The 21,006-nt window shown below is 41.1% G+C and overlaps 2 protein-coding genes and 1 pseudogene across 4 annotated transcripts in view; all 3 read right to left on the bottom strand.

Moving 5' to 3' along the window:
- Positions 1–7,907, bottom strand: part of stk10 (serine/threonine kinase 10) — a 64,666-nt gene extending 56,759 nt beyond the window's left edge. For both annotated transcript variants that reach the window (XR_014601907.1, XM_084073634.1), the window contains exon 1: positions 7,410–7,907. Coding sequence is in view for 1 of the 2 variants with exons in the window: in XM_084073634.1 (XP_083929760.1) it covers positions 7,410–7,568 (159 nt within the window). In the remaining variant the exon portion in view is untranslated. The remainder of the gene's footprint in view (positions 1–7,409) is intronic.
- Positions 7,908–10,749: 2,842 nt separating this feature from the next.
- Positions 10,750–11,894, bottom strand: LOC311056744 (UDP-glucuronosyltransferase 2B2-like; annotated as a pseudogene). Its single transcript has 3 exons — positions 11,048–11,894; positions 10,867–10,998; positions 10,750–10,760 (listed from the first exon to the last, which is right to left on the bottom strand). The product of its transcript is annotated as a UDP-glucuronosyltransferase 2B2-like (transcript).
- Positions 11,895–12,561: 667 nt separating this feature from the next.
- On the bottom strand, positions 12,562–19,903 carry cytl1 (cytokine like 1; the record flags this gene model as incomplete). The annotated part of the gene is made up of 6 exons (XM_084073550.1): positions 12,562–12,627; positions 13,322–13,471; positions 14,896–14,940; positions 15,400–15,484; positions 16,833–16,836; positions 19,678–19,903. 6 exons carry the CDS (start codon positions 19,901–19,903, stop codon positions 12,562–12,564), a joined length of 576 nt encoding a protein of 191 aa, XP_083929676.1.
- Positions 19,904–21,006: the final 1,103 nt, after the last annotated feature.

The following is a 21,006-nucleotide window of genomic DNA, read 5'->3' as shown; positions in this document are numbered from 1 at the left end:
TTTCAAAATGATGTTTATTAGAAAGGATATGTTTTCCAACCTTGGCATTCAGTGAGGTTGGGACAATAAGTCATCAACTGTACAATCTTTTCAGAGTTCTGACATCCAAAGGCATCATGAGAGACACAAGGCCAAATTACACCCCTTAAACATCCAGGAGCCCAACTCACAGAGACAATGAACATAATTATAAAGAAACAACATTTTATACATAAACCACTAACTGGTTAAATAACTGCTGAATAGTACCCTACTGGGTACACCAGGAGCCCAACTCATAGAGACAATGAGCATTAACATTCTAAAGAAACAACATTTTATACATAAACCACTAACTGGTTAAAGAACTGCTGAATAGTACCCTACTGGGTACACCTGGAACCCAACTCACAGAGACAATGAGCATTAACATTCTAAAGAAACAACATTTTAAAGCCCTGGGATATAAACCACTATAACTGGTTAAAGAACTGCTGAATAATTCCCTACTGGGTAAGGTTCAGCACTTGCCACATTGCCTTTAGCACTTGAGACCAGGGGGACAGGCTAGACAACAGTGACATGTGATTTTTCTATGGGGGACAGCTTGGAGCATAACACTGTGGTCTCTGTATGTAATGAGGATTAACTTCACTGTATGAGTGTCTACTCTATGGAGACTCGATTCACTGTATGTGTGTCTATGGCAGTGATTCTCAAACTTTTTTGGCTCACGGCAGTGAGGACACTCCTGTAAATAACTTTTTTACATGCACGGCACCCATGAATTACATTAGTTACTTTATAGCACCTTACATTTATGCATCTTGCGGTATATAAATATGTAAATATTTCCCCCTAAAATACAGTTTGTCACGGGGAAAGCGTGAGAGAATATCCGTTTCGGAGGACAGATTATAAATAACTTTATACTTACTTGACATATACCTGACAGAATGTGTGTGTAGACTCTATAGAGACTTAATTTAACTGCATGTGTGTCTATGGAGACTAGCTTCACTGTAAGGAGACTAGCTTCACCGATGGCAGCAGGGCAATGTGCTCAGTGGCACATGTCTCATTAATTAGTGAAGAACACCTCTCAGCAACTCTGTTTCACACTTCAGTTGCGGACAAAAACATGCTCACCTGCACCGAGCACGGTCTCACATGAGTAAACACAGGGCCACAGGCACACTCCTACACAACATCCTGTGACACGCAGACTCACACAAGTGTGGACAGGAAGTTAAGACATTGTCCCATCTTGGTTAGACGTGTGGGGGAGATTTATGTGCAACAGAGCCATGATAGGAAGACAGCAATCTCTGGGGGGAATGGAAAAGGAACAACAGAGCTAGGACTGCATGATTATGGATAAAATGATAATCCCTGAGGGCAAGGTGCAACAGCTGACCAAATAAGGTTGGAATTAATTGTAAGGTTTCACGATTACATAATTATGAAACATAAATTGTGATTTTTTTTCCCCAGATGAACTTCAATTAATCGTGCAGCCCTAGCCCTCTAATAATCCTGTGTGTGTGTGTGTGTGTGTGTGTGTGTGTGTGTGTGTGTGTGTGTGTGTGTGTGTGTGTGTGTGTGTGTGTGTGTGTGTGTGTGTGTGTGTGTGCGCGCACACAGAGAAAGCAAAGGACTATGCTGTTCAGACACTGAACCTCCTGTCTGTTGCTATTGTATCTCAACAAACAGCCACCATGTAACATAAAACTGCAAACAGTGCAGTGCATTAGCACCTATTCTCTTTGAAAGCTGCTTCCTGCCGTTTGCAAGGTGATGCTCCTGGTCAACACAGTGAACTTGAATGGGACCAATACAAACAGTGCTGCAATTAACATTAACAGGGCACTCACCTGACTGTGCTGCATTTCTTACTATGGTTTACTCACAACCCAAGAAGGGCTGACAGGACAAAGATACATTTACACTGAATCCAAATTATGTGGGCCCAAAGTTACGTTTGTTATGAAGATATTGAGGAATATCTGTCATGTACACAGAACAGTGGACATGACAGATGTTCTTTTAACTCCTGTAAATGTTCACATGACAGTAAAGGCCTCTGTTAATGTATACATATGTAACTCTGTCTGAGAGTATAAACATGTAATTTGTATTACACTCAGGATTTTGCAGTGTATTGACAGTTGGGCTACATTATGTGTGACACTGACTGATTGGGTGTGTGTTCCAGTGTGACCCGTTCACTTCCGTCACTGACACACTGTGGGCGACTGCCATGCTGGGACCTCGTGACACAGAAAACCTAAGAATGTCAACAACATCCTGTGCGTGCACAAATGCATGTGCAGTGTGTGTACGTGTGTGTGAGTGCGTGTGTCATAAACACACCATGTGGCCACACATTCAAACTAAGTCACTACAAAAGGGAGCATTCTGGACCCGTCCTGCCTTGTTTATTATGTATAATCATGGGCATAGAAGCTCCACAACAATTGAAGTCCTGCTGCCCACAACAATACTGTGAGCTGGCTGGCCACACTCTATACTGTACATCAAAGGGACAGTTTGAAGGCTTCAGACAAAGAGCCGCCTGTGAGGAATTTTATTTTAATGGACAACATGGTGGCGAATGTAACGTTAATGACGTGAAGTGACAGTGTACATTTAAAAGTTATTAAAGTCGAGAAGGCTCATTTGAAAACCTAAAACAGAATTCTGGGTAAGGCTTAATTTATTCTTACAGAAGGCTGAAATGCATCAGCTAAAAACTGTCCTCTGTGGCCACATGCATGCCTACCAAAACAAACACTTTGTCACAAACCCTTTTATACTGTGTCTTAATTAATGAGATACTGAGACACTACAAGTCAAGACAACATCACGTGTGGCAGTTTCAGCACGCACACACACACACACACACACACACACACACACACACACACACACACACACACACACACACACACACACACACACACACACACACACACACACACACACACACACACACACACACACACACACACACACACACACACAGTGTCGTGCTTCCATTGCATTGAGGACGGTCAATGACCCTTAGTTTAGACTGTCCGCTTAACTGAGGCTCCCTGAACTCTCAACCCAAATTCAATGTGGTCGGAGGAGTTCTTGTTTCATGTTGTTGTTGAGTGGAAGAATATAAAGCTGATCAGGTCTAATTTTTGTTAAGTGGAAAGGTCAAGGGTCACATGTTCTCTTTAACCACATTAACCCTTGTGGTGACCCCATTTTGGGTTGTAGATTGGCTATTTTTGAATAGCCTTGGTATTAAATACTTAAGTAGGCTTAAGTGGTTAAGATAGGCACGCCGCAACTCCTGAGCAGACCATGATGTCTGCGTTGTCATGATTTCTGCCTTTTCATCATGTTATGCCTCTAATAAACGTTTAGAAAGGATCATATCACTGACGGGCATCTTGGAACATTTCTCCACAGTTAGCCACTTGACCGATTCCCAAGGGCTCTACATTAGGCCCCCTCCTGTTTTCCTATCAGAAATAGGGATGCTAGGGTTCAAGGGTTAGAAGGACGAGAACGAGGACGAGAAAGGGTGGGAGCAGGATGGATTAAAGACGAGGCCGGGGTGGATTAAGAACTTGAATGGTGGAGAGAAAAAAACATCCCAGAATCACCACTTGAGGCCCGGTCCCTCCCACAGACAAGCTGATTAGTTTTGAGGGTCTGGGAGACATCGACTCAGAGTAGTCTCCTCTGTGTCTGCCTACGATTTCCTCTACTGCCTCCACCTCCTTCCTCCATGTCGCCATAACGCTTAATCTACAATGACCCTGACAGCTGCAGGTGTGGACCGGTCGGTCCTCCTCCTCAATCTAAGATAGGCAAGCCGGGGCCAGTTGAATCGCCAAAGCAATGCAGCGGGCGTGTTAAGAGAAAGTTTCTTATTATAAAAGCACTCACAGCAATGGGATTGCTAGTCACTGAAGTGGAATGTTCCTCAGGACATTTAATCCAAACAAAGTTATTCTTACCTTTGTCCGTTCAAGACAACAAAAGGGCTGTGGTTGTTTTATGGGCATGTTTTGTTTAACCGCGGTTGTAATAGACAGAATAATAGGAAGGCAACTGACCAGATTAAAGTCTGACCACACGTGAACGTGAACAAGTGGGTTCTGATTCATCTGATGCTCTCTCTCTGTACTTTATTTTTAATGCCACCATAGTATTGACAACTTCAGGTGGTGCATTATGTGAGACTGACGGCCCTGTTTAGGCGTGCCCTTTTCCCCTCCAGGTTGTCAACGGGTGGAGGATGTCTCACATACACACCCAGCTCAAACAGTGTGCACGCCTATTAGTTCAAGCACAAGAATCAAGAAGGTTTTATTTGTCACTAACTTATACAAGTACAAGCACTAATCAGGCGTCATCTGCATCTTATGAGTATCGTTTCATAATTCATGTACTGTAGGATGAACACCAGTCCTCACTGCATGTCATTTTGGAGCTTAACCACTTGAACCCTAGTATCCATATTCTGGGTTGAACAGTCAACAAAGAATAGCATGGTTAATCAGCACATCATACAGTAGAAACTAGAAACCTCAATGATAATTTAACTCTGAGTGCAAATATTGAATCAAATGGACCATTTTTACGCTCTTTGAGTTAAAGATGTTCTTGAGAGCCAGTCTGTATCCCAACTTCCTCCCCACACCCCCCAAGCTCCCTGTGCATCTGACCAGCATATCATGCACACTATCCAATACAAACAAAATAACCCAAATAAGGTGGACTCCAGTTAAAAGGCGAGCTTGTTCTGCTCAACGCAGGCCTCTCGGTCAAGCATCACTTGTTCCACTGAGGCCCCCGGTGACGATGCGTTCACAGTCAAAGACGCTCACTGTGCTCAGCTGTGCACAGCAGACAGAGCGAGCTCGCTGGGAGACTGCAGGTTAAAAATGTCTCCTCGTCTCCTGAGGAGGAGAGACTGCAGCTGATATTCTGAGAAACACTGGTGGCTGGTTGTGCTTTCACTGCTCTGACTGAGAAACATGGTTTGAGACGTGCTTTTAGGCCTACAGCTAGGAATGGAAATATTAATCCTATATCATGATTCTGTGGCTGTATCTTATTTTTTCCCATCTCCTTTTTCGTTTAGTTTAGTTTAACCTCATTTCAAATAAACTTTTAACGTACAAAGTAGTGAATAACTGTGATGGGTTGTATATCCAAACAGTAGAGTGAAAAGTATTTGCAATGTAAACCAGAGGAGCAAAACTTCTGAACAAAATTGGACACATCAATTTCAACTACTGTACCTCACAAGAGCACCGAATAGCACCAAACAGTAATCTACCTAATCATTTAATTATTCTCTACTTTAGCATGGCATGGTGCTGTATGAAAGGAAAGAAATATAGGCATATATATTTATGGCATACTGTAAATGGAACATGCTGGTATTAACCACTTAAACCCTTATGTAGTATTATAAGTTAAGCTACCCATCAGCATATTAAGTAATTTAAATCAGCCCCACCTTTACCAGCTGCAACATTAAAGTAATTTAACACATTACATTAACTGAGAATTTGTGAAACATGATTATAGATTAAGCTACCCAGCAGGCCATAAAGTAATTACAATCAGCCCCACCTTTACCAGCTACAACATTAAAGTAATGGGACCATTCATGCATTGCTAATAACAATCCAATATTAATATGATTGTGAAATGGGCCTTTACTCCATGAGTGCAGAAAAAAAAAAATCTGCAGAAGACATCTATTGCATATGTTGATGCCACGCAATAGATACTGTTGTGCTCTTATAAGTCAGTCAAGTACACTTTTTAATACACTGCAACAACAAAAAAATCGATGTAGGCGTACTTCTTCCTCCACCATAGCCTTGGATCAAGACTATTATAGATGTACTGTATCGATTTTGACTATGAAGCCCAAGACTATAATAGTCTTGGGCTTCACCCCCCAATTGTCACTGTGACTGGACATCTGCCCGTAAAGTCTGTATTTCTCATGTACAAATCCAAAATATAAAATGTGCTTATCCAGTAGTCCCAGGTGTTAACTCGGCACTCGGAATCTGTGTGCACTGTATTAGACCGTATGTTTTAATAGATATGTGTTTTAATCCCGTCTGTGCCTGAACGCCATTTCCCCCCTCGTTTACTTCCTGTTTACATCGTGTGTAATACCGATTTACACCAGATGCGCCACGTCACTACTGCCCATTGAGGAATAAAGGGAACTTCCAATAGAATCCGACACAGACGGGATTAAAACACATATTTATTGAAAAATGCGGACTAATACAGGGCACACTAGTTCCTAATGTTGAGTTGACATCCGGGGCTACAGGGTCAGCACTTTATTTATTTGTTTTGTACATGTACGGAGAAGTACGGGCTGTCCGCGCGGATGTCCAGTGACTATAAGGGGGTGAAGCCCAAGACTGTCATAGATACAAAAGTCAAAGTCAGACTCGATCAAATAGCAAGGCTACCTCCTCCACCACTGCTTACAACCTGTTATGTTATGGGTGGACTCTGACCAGCGGCAGAGTCAAGGGTTTAGTCATAAATCTCAACACGAGGCTGAGTGTGGGTGATCGGCGTGGGCTCGTCAATGACTGTGACTAGAGTAGACCACTTGCTTCTCAACAACTTCACTGAACAAAGTGAGCAACGTTAAGGTTTGCTCTAGGAGTGAGATACGATCTCAATGCTTTAATAGGACACACACACACACACACACACACACACACACACACACACACACACACACACACACACACACACACACACACACACACAACACACATCGAAAATGACGCAGTGTCAGGGACAGTCAGCAGTCTCAGCACAGCAGGTGCGAAATATAAATGACAGGTTCTAATTCTAGTCGGAGAGAACATACACAGAGCTCAGTGCACAATGACACAATCCTGTTCAGAACTCCGACGTCTCCGAGAAAGTGTACACACACACACATGGAACCAAGTGGACCCGAACATAGGCTAAATCACTAGTTCCCAAACAATGGGTCGGGACCCATTTGTGGGTCGCGAGTGAAAATTATTATTTAAAAAAAGGTTTTCTAAAGATGTGCACAAAAAAAACACAAATGTCCATGAGTTGAAAACAAATTCAAACATTTTTCAAAAATAATTTCTTGAATAAAATAAAAAATAATCAAAGAAATTCCCTAAATTAGAAAACAAATGTGTAAGAAGTAGTGGAAATAACAGATCTGCAAGCAACGCTTTGCACTGCGTTGCAACTGCGAGCTTATCTGCTATTTTCCTGAGCTGTTTGGGAACCACTGGGCTAAATGGACCCTTCTTCTTGTACACCCTCGGAGTTTAATGATACACTGTAAGGGTCTTTATTGTGCGTTATATAAATCTGCATTAAAAGCTTACCTTGTATACTTTTCCAAACGCTCCGTCGCCCAGCTCGCCAATGATCTCCCACAGGTCGTTCGGATTGATGTCCCGATGGACGTGTTCATACTGCTTCACCTTCTTCTTTATGTCAAGAGAAGGCAGACGAAGGATTTTGCTAAATCTAGCAAACGCCATCGGTTCTGATATACAAAAAAAATCCTAATAAGAAAAAAAAAGGGTCTACAGTCACACAAATCCAGAAAAGAGCAAGGCGCGCCGCGCGTCCTGACGCGCAGCCACTAAAACACTTGCCTACCCAATATTGCTCGAAATTATGTCTCACGTCCTCTTTGCAGAAAAGCAAACTATAATTTCGCTTCAAACGAGTTATTAGTCCACGCCGTCCATTCCTTCCAGTTCCGTGTGAGCTCCGAGATCAAACTATAATATTGTCATTCACAAAATATAGCGCTATTAGGGCTGGACGCACGGAGACCACCTGCCGCCAGGAACACGGCGATATAATCATTAGTCAGGGAGTCTGAGAGCCTGAGCAACTTGTTGCCGCAGTTCACTTCTCTTTAAAACAAGCCCCACCCTGTGGTCAAAACGAACCTCCCACGGTTGTCATGGAAATGTAGTTCTTATGTCGTCTTTACTCCTGTGACCAGGGTGAAAAAGAACTTCATATCCGGGTTGCGTGCGTCAGGTGTGTGCCAGTGTTGCCAGATTTTGCGAGAGAAATAAGCAACTAGGTCTATGAAAACAAGCCCATGAATGTGGAATATTTTAACAACATGTCTGGTACATTATGGTTCCCTGGCTGCAGTGGCTGGCACAAAATATTTTCTGTCCGCACTGCATCAATGTGTCCGTACCCTTTTATACAGTCTATGGTCCGTACACGGACAAATGTGTGTGGCTAGACTTGGCCTTGCCTGTGGCAAATTTTAGATTTTTTACATTATTTTGATCATAAGACTCAATCACTGAATGTCTCACTCAGTCTCCAGGTTTTCCTCAGAATATGCATGTCACCTATTTACTATGACTATGTCTGACACATTAGGTGTCATACAGGTGTCACTTTATTTTCAAGGACAGGTGTCACTTTATTTTCCACCAATTTTTATGTCCATGATTAGAATTGTGTCAAATGTCCAGCACAAGCCAGCATGGTGATGACCCCTGCCGCAGACAAATATATAATGTTTGAGAAGTGAGAACCACTGGTTTAAACAACATTAGGAAGCCCAAATAACCAACTACACTTTAGAGCAAGCCCCCAAAAAACACAACCCGCAACTAGTAATATTTACAATATTTATAGTGATTAAAAATGTACAAGTTTTTCTGTACAACTTTACAGAAAAACAAGCCCGCTTTCAAGTCGCTTATAATAAGCGGACATGGCAACGCTGCATGTGGCCAAAACGGCCCTCCCACGGTCGTCATGGAAATGTAGTTCTTATGTCGTCTTCATTGCTGTGACCAGGGTGAAAAATAACTTCATATCCGGGTTGCGTGCATCAAGTGCGTGTGCATGCGTGCGTGCGTGTCTTGTGCAGGTTTTATTTTTTATTTTATTGTTTTGTCTATTAGAATAAGTCAAATGTAGCCAGTTTAGACACATACACGCGCACGCACGTAATAATAAAGAATAATAAAACATCTAAAATGTAATGTGGACTACATGTGTATCAGGCTGAGGCTCAGATGAAGGCTTTTGTATTGCCGGGATATCATTCATCTTCATAATGTTATAATGCCTGATAATCATACAAAAAAAGTATTAATAATGGCTAGTAGTGCATCCTAATCCATGCTACGAAGATCTCAGTCTAGTAATGCCTGACAACCATATATCTAGTTCTATAGCACCACCTAGTGGCAGACCTCTATTGAAAACATATAACTAATAACTATGAGGTAAAATGACAAAAACTCTTGTTTTAGTGGTCTTGTGTACATTTGATTGATTCTGATACATCTGCATTCCTTATGTTAATGAGACATTTAAATGTATCATTCTCTTAAAGAATGCAAATTCATCAAAATAATTAGTTCTGATTAATCCTCATTCTGACTAATCAGATGTTCCACTCTGATTAGTCAGAATGAGGGATATGGGTCCAGTGGGCACCAGATATTTCTGGTCACCAACGCTGTTTTCTCTCAAATGTAAAACAATACTGAGTAAATGTATGCATGCTTTGGGGAATGGTTGGATGTAATGTAAAGTATTATATACCGGTTTGAACCTATGGTTTGAACATGCACAGTATCATTATCAGACTTAAATTTACCCTTCAATTTCTTGTTTATCCCCTAAATGACTGTAGGTTTTGCAGCAATTTGTAGCAATTGTGGAAGTATTAGGCCTTAAATGTAATTATTTGGCCTCTCATTTATGAACTAAATGTAAATATAAAATCAAATATATAATGTGAAATACTAAATAAATGCATGTTTTTAAAAATGGTGCCCAGAAATACCTGGTGCCCACTGTTCAGGTTACCAGAATGAGGATGGAGGTGTGTTTGTGAGGTGACTCCATATGTAACCAAGGGGAATAGGGTATATACATAGCAGATAGACCACTGATTTATAATTAAATAATCTTTATTTTAAACTGTATAATATAAAAAAGATGTTTTCTTTATTACAATTCATTAATCAAAATCACAACAATAAAAAGAGAGGGTGACTGGACATATCCTAATAAACTGACTACCCTGATTAGCCTATAGCTGTGGACTAAATACACAGGACAAAACAATTCATGAAACCCTATTACCATAAATAAATAGCATACATATTACTAGGCTGCATCCACATGAGCCGAGCACTCAAGAGACTACCACAGACTGTAGGCCCTAGACTTGGCCACAGACAGTCCCGGAGAATTACACAGACACAGAATGCTGCACACTAAAGAGACCCACATCCTAGTAGTATTAGATGTTTTGGAAAATAATTGTCTGTGAGTTCAATATTTAAAATCTAGTGGATCTGTTCTCTCAGACATAGAGTAAAATAATTAAGAAACCAAATTCAAGCTGAGCCCATGGTGCTGCTAATACAATTGTGGGTCTTCCATGATGATCCATACCAGCAAACTAGTTGACCCCTTCCAGTCTCTCAGCTTCTTCTGTACTGTTTCAGCAACTCGTTAAAAACCAGTGACTGACTGACAGACAGACAGGAAATAATAATAACAAAATATACAAACAGACAGACAGACAGACAGACAGACAGACAGACAGACAGACAGACAGACAGATGCCTGTAGCCTTGATTATACTGTGTGTTAAGCATATTCATATATTTAAACAAAGCCTGTTCATGTTCCACATTTAGTCAGATAAAACATTTCTTACACAAACCCTGCAACATAAACATTAACAAAGGCAGCAGTATAAGCAAGACACACACTATTAAGAACAACATGACATCTACAGAGTGGTAAGAGAACCAGGGCATTTTGTATGACCTTTGTGTCTCATAACAAACTCTAACCAGAAGATGGTGCTGTCTAGTGGCTTTATTGGCTGGTCTCTGTGCAGCCTGAATAGTCTCTCCATGTTCATCCTGTAGGACGGCTCATGAAGGACCTCCTCAATGCCTTGGAGAAATGTGTCTTTGGTCATTGTAAACATGTTCATTATCTTTGCTGCACCTCTCAGGTTGATCAAAAACCAATGGGAGTCCTAGAATAGGAACTCCAGACGACTTTCTGAAGTAGTTAGGCAAAAGCTGTGTTATCTCATCTGCTAAGTCATGAGGAAGCTCGTCAAATATAGTCCCCAAAGAAAGACATGATGACGACTCCATGTTCCCCAGAACTCTGGACAAACTCTTCCAGGTCTTGAGAAAGAGGTTTAGCAGGTTTTCACTGGAACCCACCAATATAGATCGCATTAGGCATGCTGGGGTGAGGGTACTCGAACACAAACTCTTTCAAGAAAGGTCATTTTATCTGATTCAAGTAGCGCTGGCAGTGGAACGTAAGACGGAGGAGTAGGTGAAATAATGAAATGGCCTTCACCGTGGCTGGTCCATCTCACGTTGAAAACTAGTGGCAAACTAAAGGTAGTGGCCCCACCTGGTATCACAGGATCAGCCAGAAAAAGGTCATATTTGGCATCCTGAAGAGACTGCATTGAATCTTTGTTCTCAAAAACGTGTTCAAGCATTTTACAGTGTTGCTTGTGCAGTTCAAACCCCCATTTTGCTTGTTCAGACAGACATACTTTCCTTGCCACTGTTCCAGAAGTTTGGACACAAATGTCTTCATAAGGTCCTCATCCATTCCGCTAAAGCCTAATAGCCTATTGTGATGGAAGTGTAGTGCGGTGAGTTTTTTTTAATGTACCAGCTGTTATATGGTCGCATGACTGAAACGTGGTGGCCCCTTGCATGCAGCTCTTCAATGATAACCTTTATATTCACCCAGTGGCTGACTAGGGGTTTCAAAGCCCTACTTGAAACCCATCTGTTCTCCCTGGCTTTTAACTGCATTTGAGTTTACCTAATTTGAGTTTACCTAATTTGTTTTTAAGTGTTCAATACAGTACATGCAATCAGTGTGAATGTAATGAGTTTGGAAATGACCAGATGCAGTAGGCGGGCTACAGACCAGATATGAGCACTGAACAGTAAATAGAAACACTTACATACAGAAAGCTTGGTGACATATGGAGTTAATGTCTTTATTATGCTTTATTATTAAATATTAGGTTTAAGGGCAAAGCTTTCCAAAATAAATATTTGAGCGCATAACATTCCATACTGAAAAAAAAGACAAAAAGACAAAATATTATTATATAGAAATAACAAAAAGTAGAGGATCTTGGAAATTATGTTTATTTACAGTAAAACGGTAAAATGACTTTTTTAAACCATTAAAGACAGCACACATGCATTGAAATGCAAATTGTTTGAATTACTTTAAGTTGGAAACAATGCATCAAAATTATTAAAGGTGCAGTAAGTTAAAACAAAACAACAACATTTTTTGTTTTTGTTTTAATCTAAAACTATCACTTACACTAGCCTACCTTTAATGCATTCCAAAGCTGAGAGAATAACAAGTCTATGTGTCTATCTTTCTCTCTTTCTCTGTCTGTCTGTTTCTCTCTCTCTCTCTCTCTCTCTCTTTTTCTTTCTTTCTTTTGCAGGGAGCATGTCATTTCCCGTATCTAGCAGGTGGGCGCTCCAAAGCTGCACAATCAGCGACTGTGAACACCAGGTCCTACAAACAGAGACATGAGAGATGAGGATGTGTGTGCACGTGTGTTTTTATTTGTGTATACAGAATATGTGCCATGTGTGTTTAATCTGTATATTTTCAATTTCTATTTTGTTGTGTAGTTGTTTTTGTTTTACTGTCATTTTGTCCTGTTGTTTGAATGTTTAAAGGGATAGCTCACCCCCTTTTTTTCTATCGATTAGTCACCCCATGGCTATTTTCTTTATTTTTATCGCAATCCTAAGCCAATAATTTGATGACAAATAGATAAGCTCACAACGCGACGCAGTGAGCTATTTTCTGCGAAAGCCTTCCCCACAATAATGATGCTGGAGTTTAAGTGGTTAAAGGGATAGTTCACCCCCAAAATGACCTTTTCTATCGATTAGTCACCTCGTGGAGACTTGAATTCATGGATATGTTTTTGTTTTTGTCGCATTCCTAAGCCAACAATTTGATGACCAGTGGACCCGTAGGCGGCAGTTCCGGTAGGAGACACAAAGGAGACTCTTTGTGTCTCCTTCCGGAACCGCTGCCGGTCACCAAATTATTGGCTTAGGAATGCCACAAAAACAAACATCATGTTGGGGGTGAACTATCCCTTTAAGCTTCCACAAAAAAAAAACTGAAGTAAAGTACTTGAGTTTAAGTACAGTACTCAAGTAAATGTATTTAGTCATTGATCACCAATGCTTACCCCGTGACACTTCTGTGACATGATGATGTAGAGCTGTCTGACAGTGACACCCAACCACCGGACTTTCCTGGTGTAAGAGCAGCGTCTTGCTTGCAGGCCGTCGTCCACCAGGGAGATGTAGGTCCTCATCTTCACCATGACACACTCGTTCTGCAAGCGGCAAGATTAGATCCAGTGGCGTGCACAGACATTTTGAGGGGCAGGTGCTCAAGTAAATTATACTTTATTTTGTTTACTTGGTCTGCTCTTTTTTTCCCTCTACACCTATACCTCTTTGCCAAAAATAGCCGATCTACAAGCCCACAACGCCTCGCAGCGCGAGGCGTTGTGGGCTTGTAGATCTGCTATTTTTGGCTAAAGTTCTCCTCAGAAAAGGGATGCTAGGTTTCGAGTGGTTATGGTAATAAGAAAAATCATATCACATAAAGATTTGGCGGACCCCCTGTAGTAACTCTGAGGACCCCCTAGGGGTCCCGGACCCCCTGTTGAAGACCCCTGCTGTGCCCTTTTTTCAAAAGGGCACTTCTGGTCAAGAGGACAAAGGGCAGGTGCTCTAGCACCACCTAGAGTCTATCTGTGCACGTCCCTGATTAGATCTGTTGTTTTTGCTACTTTTGAAGATTTTTAACAAAGTCTAAGGACATTTTATCTTGACTTTAGTTCAGTAAATACACAAAACACTTTCATTTAGTTATCACGTTTTTGTAAAGCCTAGCTTTTATTTTTTATTTCAGTTAACTCAACAAAGATGAGGAAAAGCAGTTTGCGCTCTTGTCTGATTGTGTAAAAAAGGTTTTCGAGTCAGGAGCATACAAGCCAAACAAAAGACATAGAAGACACAAGGAATGCTCGCACACACCGACATAACAAAAGGAATGTCCACAGAGGTTTGGCAGATGCAAAAAATATATGTTTGCATCTTCCAAACCTCTGTGGACATTCCTTTTGTTTATGTTGTTTTGCAAGCATTCCTTTTGTCTTATCATTTCAGTTAACTGAAATGTTTTTCCAATTACTAGTTTGAGTTATTTTGTTAGTTTTAGTTAACTATAGGCTAATAACCCTGCTGTGTACTGTATACTGTTAGATATGTGAATTTACTGTATCTTTTCACTGTCCGTTTTGTCAGAGCTTCCTCACAAAGCACCGAAAATAAGCCTGTTTTGAATTTTTTGAACAGTTGATTTGCATTTAACTGTAGGTACTCTCAATCAGATTCAATTACATCAAATGGTTATGGATGTTGATGATTATTACATTGTTTAACTCCATATGGAAGTATGGAAACACACCGCCAGACTGTATTGTGTTTTAATCTTTTGGATTTTATGTGTGCAGGACATCATTGTATCATTTGTACACTTGTATCTTCAATAAGTATTTAAATCAATCAAGTCAAGTCTTTATACAATAATATTTGAATACATCATGTTGAATGAGAATGAGATTGAGATTGAGAATGAGATTAAAATTCATAATGAAGATAAACTCAAGCTTCATCTGAAAACTCCATTTACAGAAATGTAATCTCTTGTTTGCTAGCCTACAGTATATGCTTTAGGCTATATACTTACATGGACATCTATGTAGAGATCTGGTATGTTTGCCATGCAGTGACTCTGGGAAATGAAACAATATTTAATTTAAAACAAAAGCTTCATGCTGACAAGATAATACTCATACTGTATAGTAGCCTAACTTCTCCAACTCTCAGACAAACATTTGGAGAAAATAGACTATCATTTTTTTTAAACCAAAAATAGGCAAACATTCAGTGAAAATAGATAAGCTCTGAGAGGGGCTCAGCCCCTAACTGGTTAAGTATCCTTTTGGCACATAGGTGCAAGGCACATAGGTGCAAATAGGATATGTTCATATGCATTTATTGTCCATAAAAACTTGAATAAAAAAAGAAAGAAAAAAAGAGTTGTTAACACTTAGGCGTACACAGTCACAGAACACATAGGCTATTTGCAAATAAATATTGTATAATTGCAGTTGCATAGGCTACACCTGACCTGCCTCCAAAATCAATAGGCTACCCGATGTTAAAATGAAAAACATTCTTTCTGACTTACGGTTTGCGGGTCCCTCTTTAACCGAGCCGCCTCTTCCACGAGATCTCTCGCCATGCTGAGCACCTTGGTGTAACATGTGGGGGGGCTATAGGGTGAACCCAGTGCCACAGGTGCCAATGACAGAAACAACAGCCAGGGGTGTAAGAAAGCCATGATGACTGACTGACTGACTGACTGACAGTTACAGAAATCTCAAAAACACCCAGTCTGGACTGGAGTGGGATGGGTTTATAATTATGGTACAAAGCTCACACACACGCATGCTCAGACCTGGACATGTGTATGGAAAATAAATGTGCACGCAATGCATGACACACAGCGACACAGGTTCAAACATGACGTGTCTGATTTAAAAAATGATTATGCAATTGCACAAAAATGCCAATCTTTGTGTCTTCACACGTGCATGCCATGTATTTGTTGTGGTTGTGGTGTGAACTGTGCCATTCACTTGACTTAGAACGACTTTTAAAACTATATTTTTTATAGTTATAGTATTCAGTGTGAATGGCCCCTAAGCAGCTGAAAACATAGGGTTCTAGCAATCCAAAACCATCAATGCGGCAAGCATCATCACTGTGGTATTATTGATCTTTTTACACACTATGACAGAGTATATCTTTAAAATAATTAATAACAACACAAAGTATAAGCCCCCCCCCCCCCACACACACACACACACACACACAAAGTCAGCCGGGCCCTCACGTATCCACCGCTACATCCGGGACCCAGGGGATGGCGTCGAAGATAAATAGAAGATCTACCACGCTGGCAATGGACTCTGCTGAACCGTCTACATACCGGGGTCGGCTGCTTCAAATCAACTATGAAGAAATGAGGCTTGGCAGAGACATCGCAGCATGCGTGTGCGGCGAGACTCAGCACACTGCTGAACACATAATCACCACCTGTCCCATGCACAGACCTCCTTCCGAGAATGGCCTCTTAAGTGGTACCAGAGGCAAAGGTCACGACACCGAGTTGGACATTTGAGGATGATACACGAAAGAAGAGATGAACACTACCATATATGGAGTCTCAGTTCCCTGATGTCATCAATATAAAATCAAGTGCTGAAGATGTTATTAAACACAGAAAGCATGTTTTCTGTGTGTAATCTTTGGTGAGCAACATGATCGTAACATTAGGCTTTATATATATTAGTCTCGCATCCCCAGGTCTAAGGAGAGGGAGTAGTTTATACCTGGGTGAGTCTCCTATCACGACTCTGTCTGAGAAGTTGGCCTTGCCTAACGGCTTAATGACTTGGTCATTGGTTTTTAGCTGAAGGGCAGGGTCTGCAGGTGGGATCCAACAAGTTGGCTGCCATGTGTTGAGGATGAGTACATCCCCCCAACTCAAAGGGACAACATGAATGTGTAGATAACTGTATACACACATACAGAGGATATATAAATAAACACCCACACAGGACTGGAAACACAATAAAGAGACGTCCAGGCGTCCACACCAAGAACTATAACTATAAATACATTGTTTTAAAACTCAAGTCCACACCACAACCATAATGACGACATGTACAGGGATACAGTGTAGTGTGGACGTGGTGATATCTTTTTTTTCCATTGATATATTTCTTCTCTTTGGGCTGCTACAAGACACAATTGAACTGAACACTGCTTTTCAATTTAGCTGAATATGTTATCTATTCTGCAGCCAAGGTGCCCTTAAGCAAGTACACTTTGTTCACATTGTTGGAAAAATGCCAAGGCAGTGAATGTTAGGCATTTTCATGCTATCAAAAATAGCAGCTCTACAAGATTACAGGGTTGCAGATGAGCTGTTTTCAGACAAAACAACAACAATTGGACAATTTTGAAAGGTTTTGACAATTTTTTAAAAGTTATCTAAAACAAAATTATAACTTTTTTGAAATTTGGGTGTTTAAGCCCCACTGAAAAAGCAGCATCCATAGCTTTAGTATTGTTGGTCAGACTCAGGATGAAAACTTTATCATTTCTTCAGATAAAATAAGATATAACATTATTATTATAAGAATAAATCAAACTACTAGTGGTTGGAACATTTTACTATGGTATCTGATAAAGAAGTGATAAAAGGTTGCAGTTTGCAGATATATTTTCTCTCAAGCATCTGCAGATTAACTTTGGGATTTGCACGTTCTCTCCATTTTCTAAGAGCTACCTTTCTAAGTGCTTCACCTTGCCTATTCCTGCCACTGCATACACACACCCATCCACAAGCTCTCACTAAACCCACCTCCACCCTAGCTCCTCCTTTTTATGCTCGTCTGATCTTATCAATGTCATTGTCCGATGACATTGTTGCTGCTTGCTCTGATCTCACTGCACATGAAAGGGCAGTGAGATCTAACAACAACAGAGCCATATGCCACCAAACATATTCTGCTCGAATATTTCAGTTAAATTACTCTTTTAAGATACAAGTACAATGTTTATTAGGACTAAAGTGGTCCTGAATTTACTTCCTGACAGAAAGTAAAATTTGGTATGAATGCAGCAGAACCACTTTTAGTAATGTGAATGAGTTGTTGGCACCTGGAATCTACAACAGACTTGAGTAGAGGCCATTTGAACTCTTCAATCACAAACCCAATCACAATAATTGTACACTGAATTATTATGTTTAATCAGCTGTCAGCACACTGAACACTTTGAATTAACTTTAATGTGCTATTATAAATAGGCCTACATTTGCCTTGCAACGATGCCAGCCAGGAACCTACACACACACACACACACACACACACACACACACACGCACACACACACACACACACACACACACACACACACACACACACACACACACAGGCTAGTGGCTAGGCTATACGTATCGTATGTATTATGACTGACCAATGCATCCATTCATAGATTCAATATTAATACACTGTACATACTCTACATAACATTAATTTGTAACAATAATCTTTTATGATATGATATGATGGAGTGGGCGAGTAGTTGATCATAATGGCCCATAGGCTGTGGAAAGGAGGGTATGCCAGTGTCTTTCGACACTTTGTCCACAAGGTGGCGACAATTACATAGATTTTAATTGGCTCTCCTTTACCTCCCTTGAGATTCTAGTGAATTATCTTTAAAACATGTAATGAATAAAAAGATAACTTAAAACACCTCATTAACTGAATGGGAGAACACACATTTAAAATAGATCTAGCATGATCACTTAAGTGACATGGATGTGATTGATGCCCTATATTTAGGATGAACATATGATTGTAAACAGAAAGAAAAAGAAGGGCCACCTGCACGTTCTGTCACTGTCACACTGTGAGACTGACTTTCAGCATATCGGCTCATATGAAATTGAACGGTGCTCTCCTTAACTGTGTCAAAAGCATAATAGGGGATTGGCCTGGTTTTATGAGGTCCAGGGAGTCCCTCTGTGTGCGCTGGGACTGGAGTAATGTGTCCCCCCTCCCCTATATTGATGGATGGCCCCAAGTGAGATTGTGTTGTCGTTATTACGCCACGGAAGGTAGAGAGTGCAATGTGCGCTGTAAGCACATAGTTCATTTATCATATACAATCAGCTCTTGACCTTGGCCCGTACAATTAGGACCATGGTCGACTCCACGTGTGACACACTGCATTATAATGACTTATTTTAAACACACTTCCAGATTGGTCCCAGTTAACTGAATTCATGTGTCAATAATATATATTATATAGGACCAGGCAGCAGTAGGGTAATTGAGAATAGGCTTATAGGGTTGGGAACGTGTAGCATAGCCTAATTGGATGGGTATAGCCTATATTTTAAAGTCAATAGGTCTAGTAGTAGCTATAATGACTAAAATATTCATATAGCATGTGAATCGCCTACTGACAACGTGGGTGTCTTTATCAGAGGTAGGTCTATTAGTGCGCCCATCATCCACATTCATTAAGTTTGGCTACTTTTTCTTTTCTTTTTTAAGCCTATATACAGAATTATTGTGCGTTTGTCGTCATCATATTATCACAGTATCACATGCTATTATAATGCGTAGGCCTATTGACGATTACTAAAATCTGATCTGAAAATCTGATCTGCGATAATTTAGCCCAATAGACCGGCTATGCCACGGCAGACAGCAGGCTGGCTGACTGGAGGTCACTAACTCCGTTATCTCCATCTGTGCTGTTCATCGTTAAACCCAGTTTTTAAAATGTACATATTTTTTGTCATTATGTTCTCCAGAGGAAACAATGAGGGGATTCTCGCGTCCTACGTTATCATTGTTTAATCGATCGCCGCATAATATACCGGCGTCTCGTCCGTTCAAACGGCATAGCTGGCAGGTGTCCCGAAATCCCGATGCGGTTCCTGTACGCAGCAACGGGATAATGCGGGCTGCAGCGCAGCCCCCTAGCCCCGTGTGGAACCTCTCCCTCCGCCGTACCGCTCCGAGATGAGGTCCCGCTGCGTAGGGTGCCGGAAGAGTGCGACACCGGTGAACGGTGTTGATTCTTACATTTTTCCACACGTCCATACATATAGTAAAGGTAATCCCCCCTCCTCTCAGATTTTTGACATTATAGCGGTTAAGAAAATTTAACCGACGGGTTGAAACAAGCGTTTAAATTGCTTTTTGTATTCAGCCTGTGCCATGTTTTCCCGCTGCAACCTGAACGGGAGAAGTACTGCGCATGCGGACGGGGGTTGACTGGCCACAGGCTGACTAAATAAGCGATTTAAACGCTTGTTTCAACCCGTCACTTACCTTTTCTTCACCGCTAAAATGTAAAACATCTGAGAGCAGGGGTGAATACCTTTACTTTTTGGATACGATGTGCAAAAAAAAGGTAAGAATCAACCATATTGGCCACCATTAGCCGGTGTCGCACTCTGCCGTCACCCGACGCTGTGGGACCTCATCTCGGAGCTATACAGCGGAGGGAGAGGTACCGATTGGAGCTACGCAGCCCCCCTGACTGTCTCTAAACGGGGCTGTAAGGAGGAACGCACTGTCTTCAGTCACTGCGTTTCAATTCAAAGGTAAGTGCTCCTATCTATCTGGCCGTACGGATGCAGTGCAGGGTACTTTCTATGCAGTGCATGTTTCTTCACCCCGTTGACTCAAAACGGAATGTCCTGTACATACACACAGAGCACTGCGGATCCCATGCATGATGCACAAACACTTCGCTGTCCAGAGTAGTTTTTGAATGATTCCATCAAACGTTAGGGATCATTCATCATTCATTGGGCTCTTGATTCAAACTGATGGACATGAAATGCGTATCAGCCGCTGAAAGAGGATTTGCTTTCAACGGCAACGACATGTCTTTCAAGTTTGCTAGGAAAGTGTTGTGTGACTTGTGTCGGCATATCGCACTTTTGTCAGTGGAAAATGCTTCATTTGTGACACTTGGACCCTTGCCGAAAGGATCGTGTGACTAAGTGTAAATAGCCTTAGGAATAGGCTATTATTAGGCTAAAGCCAAAAGTGACCAAGACCTGTCACGCCTCTCAGATATTGCAGTATGGCTAGTTTTTAGGCTATGTCCTGTTAAAACTGTATTTGTTTTCAATGCAGTGTGAATGCACTGTCTATTCTTAACTTGAATGCAAAGGGACAGCTTATGACAATAT

Source organism: Gymnoscopelus microlampas, assembly GCF_963454915.1.
Source record: "Gymnoscopelus microlampas genome assembly, chromosome: 12".
NCBI lineage: Eukaryota > Metazoa > Chordata > Actinopteri > Myctophiformes > Myctophidae > Gymnoscopelus > Gymnoscopelus microlampas.
The sequence above is the reverse complement of the archived record's forward strand: the minus strand, read 5'-3'. Positions and strand labels throughout refer to the sequence as shown.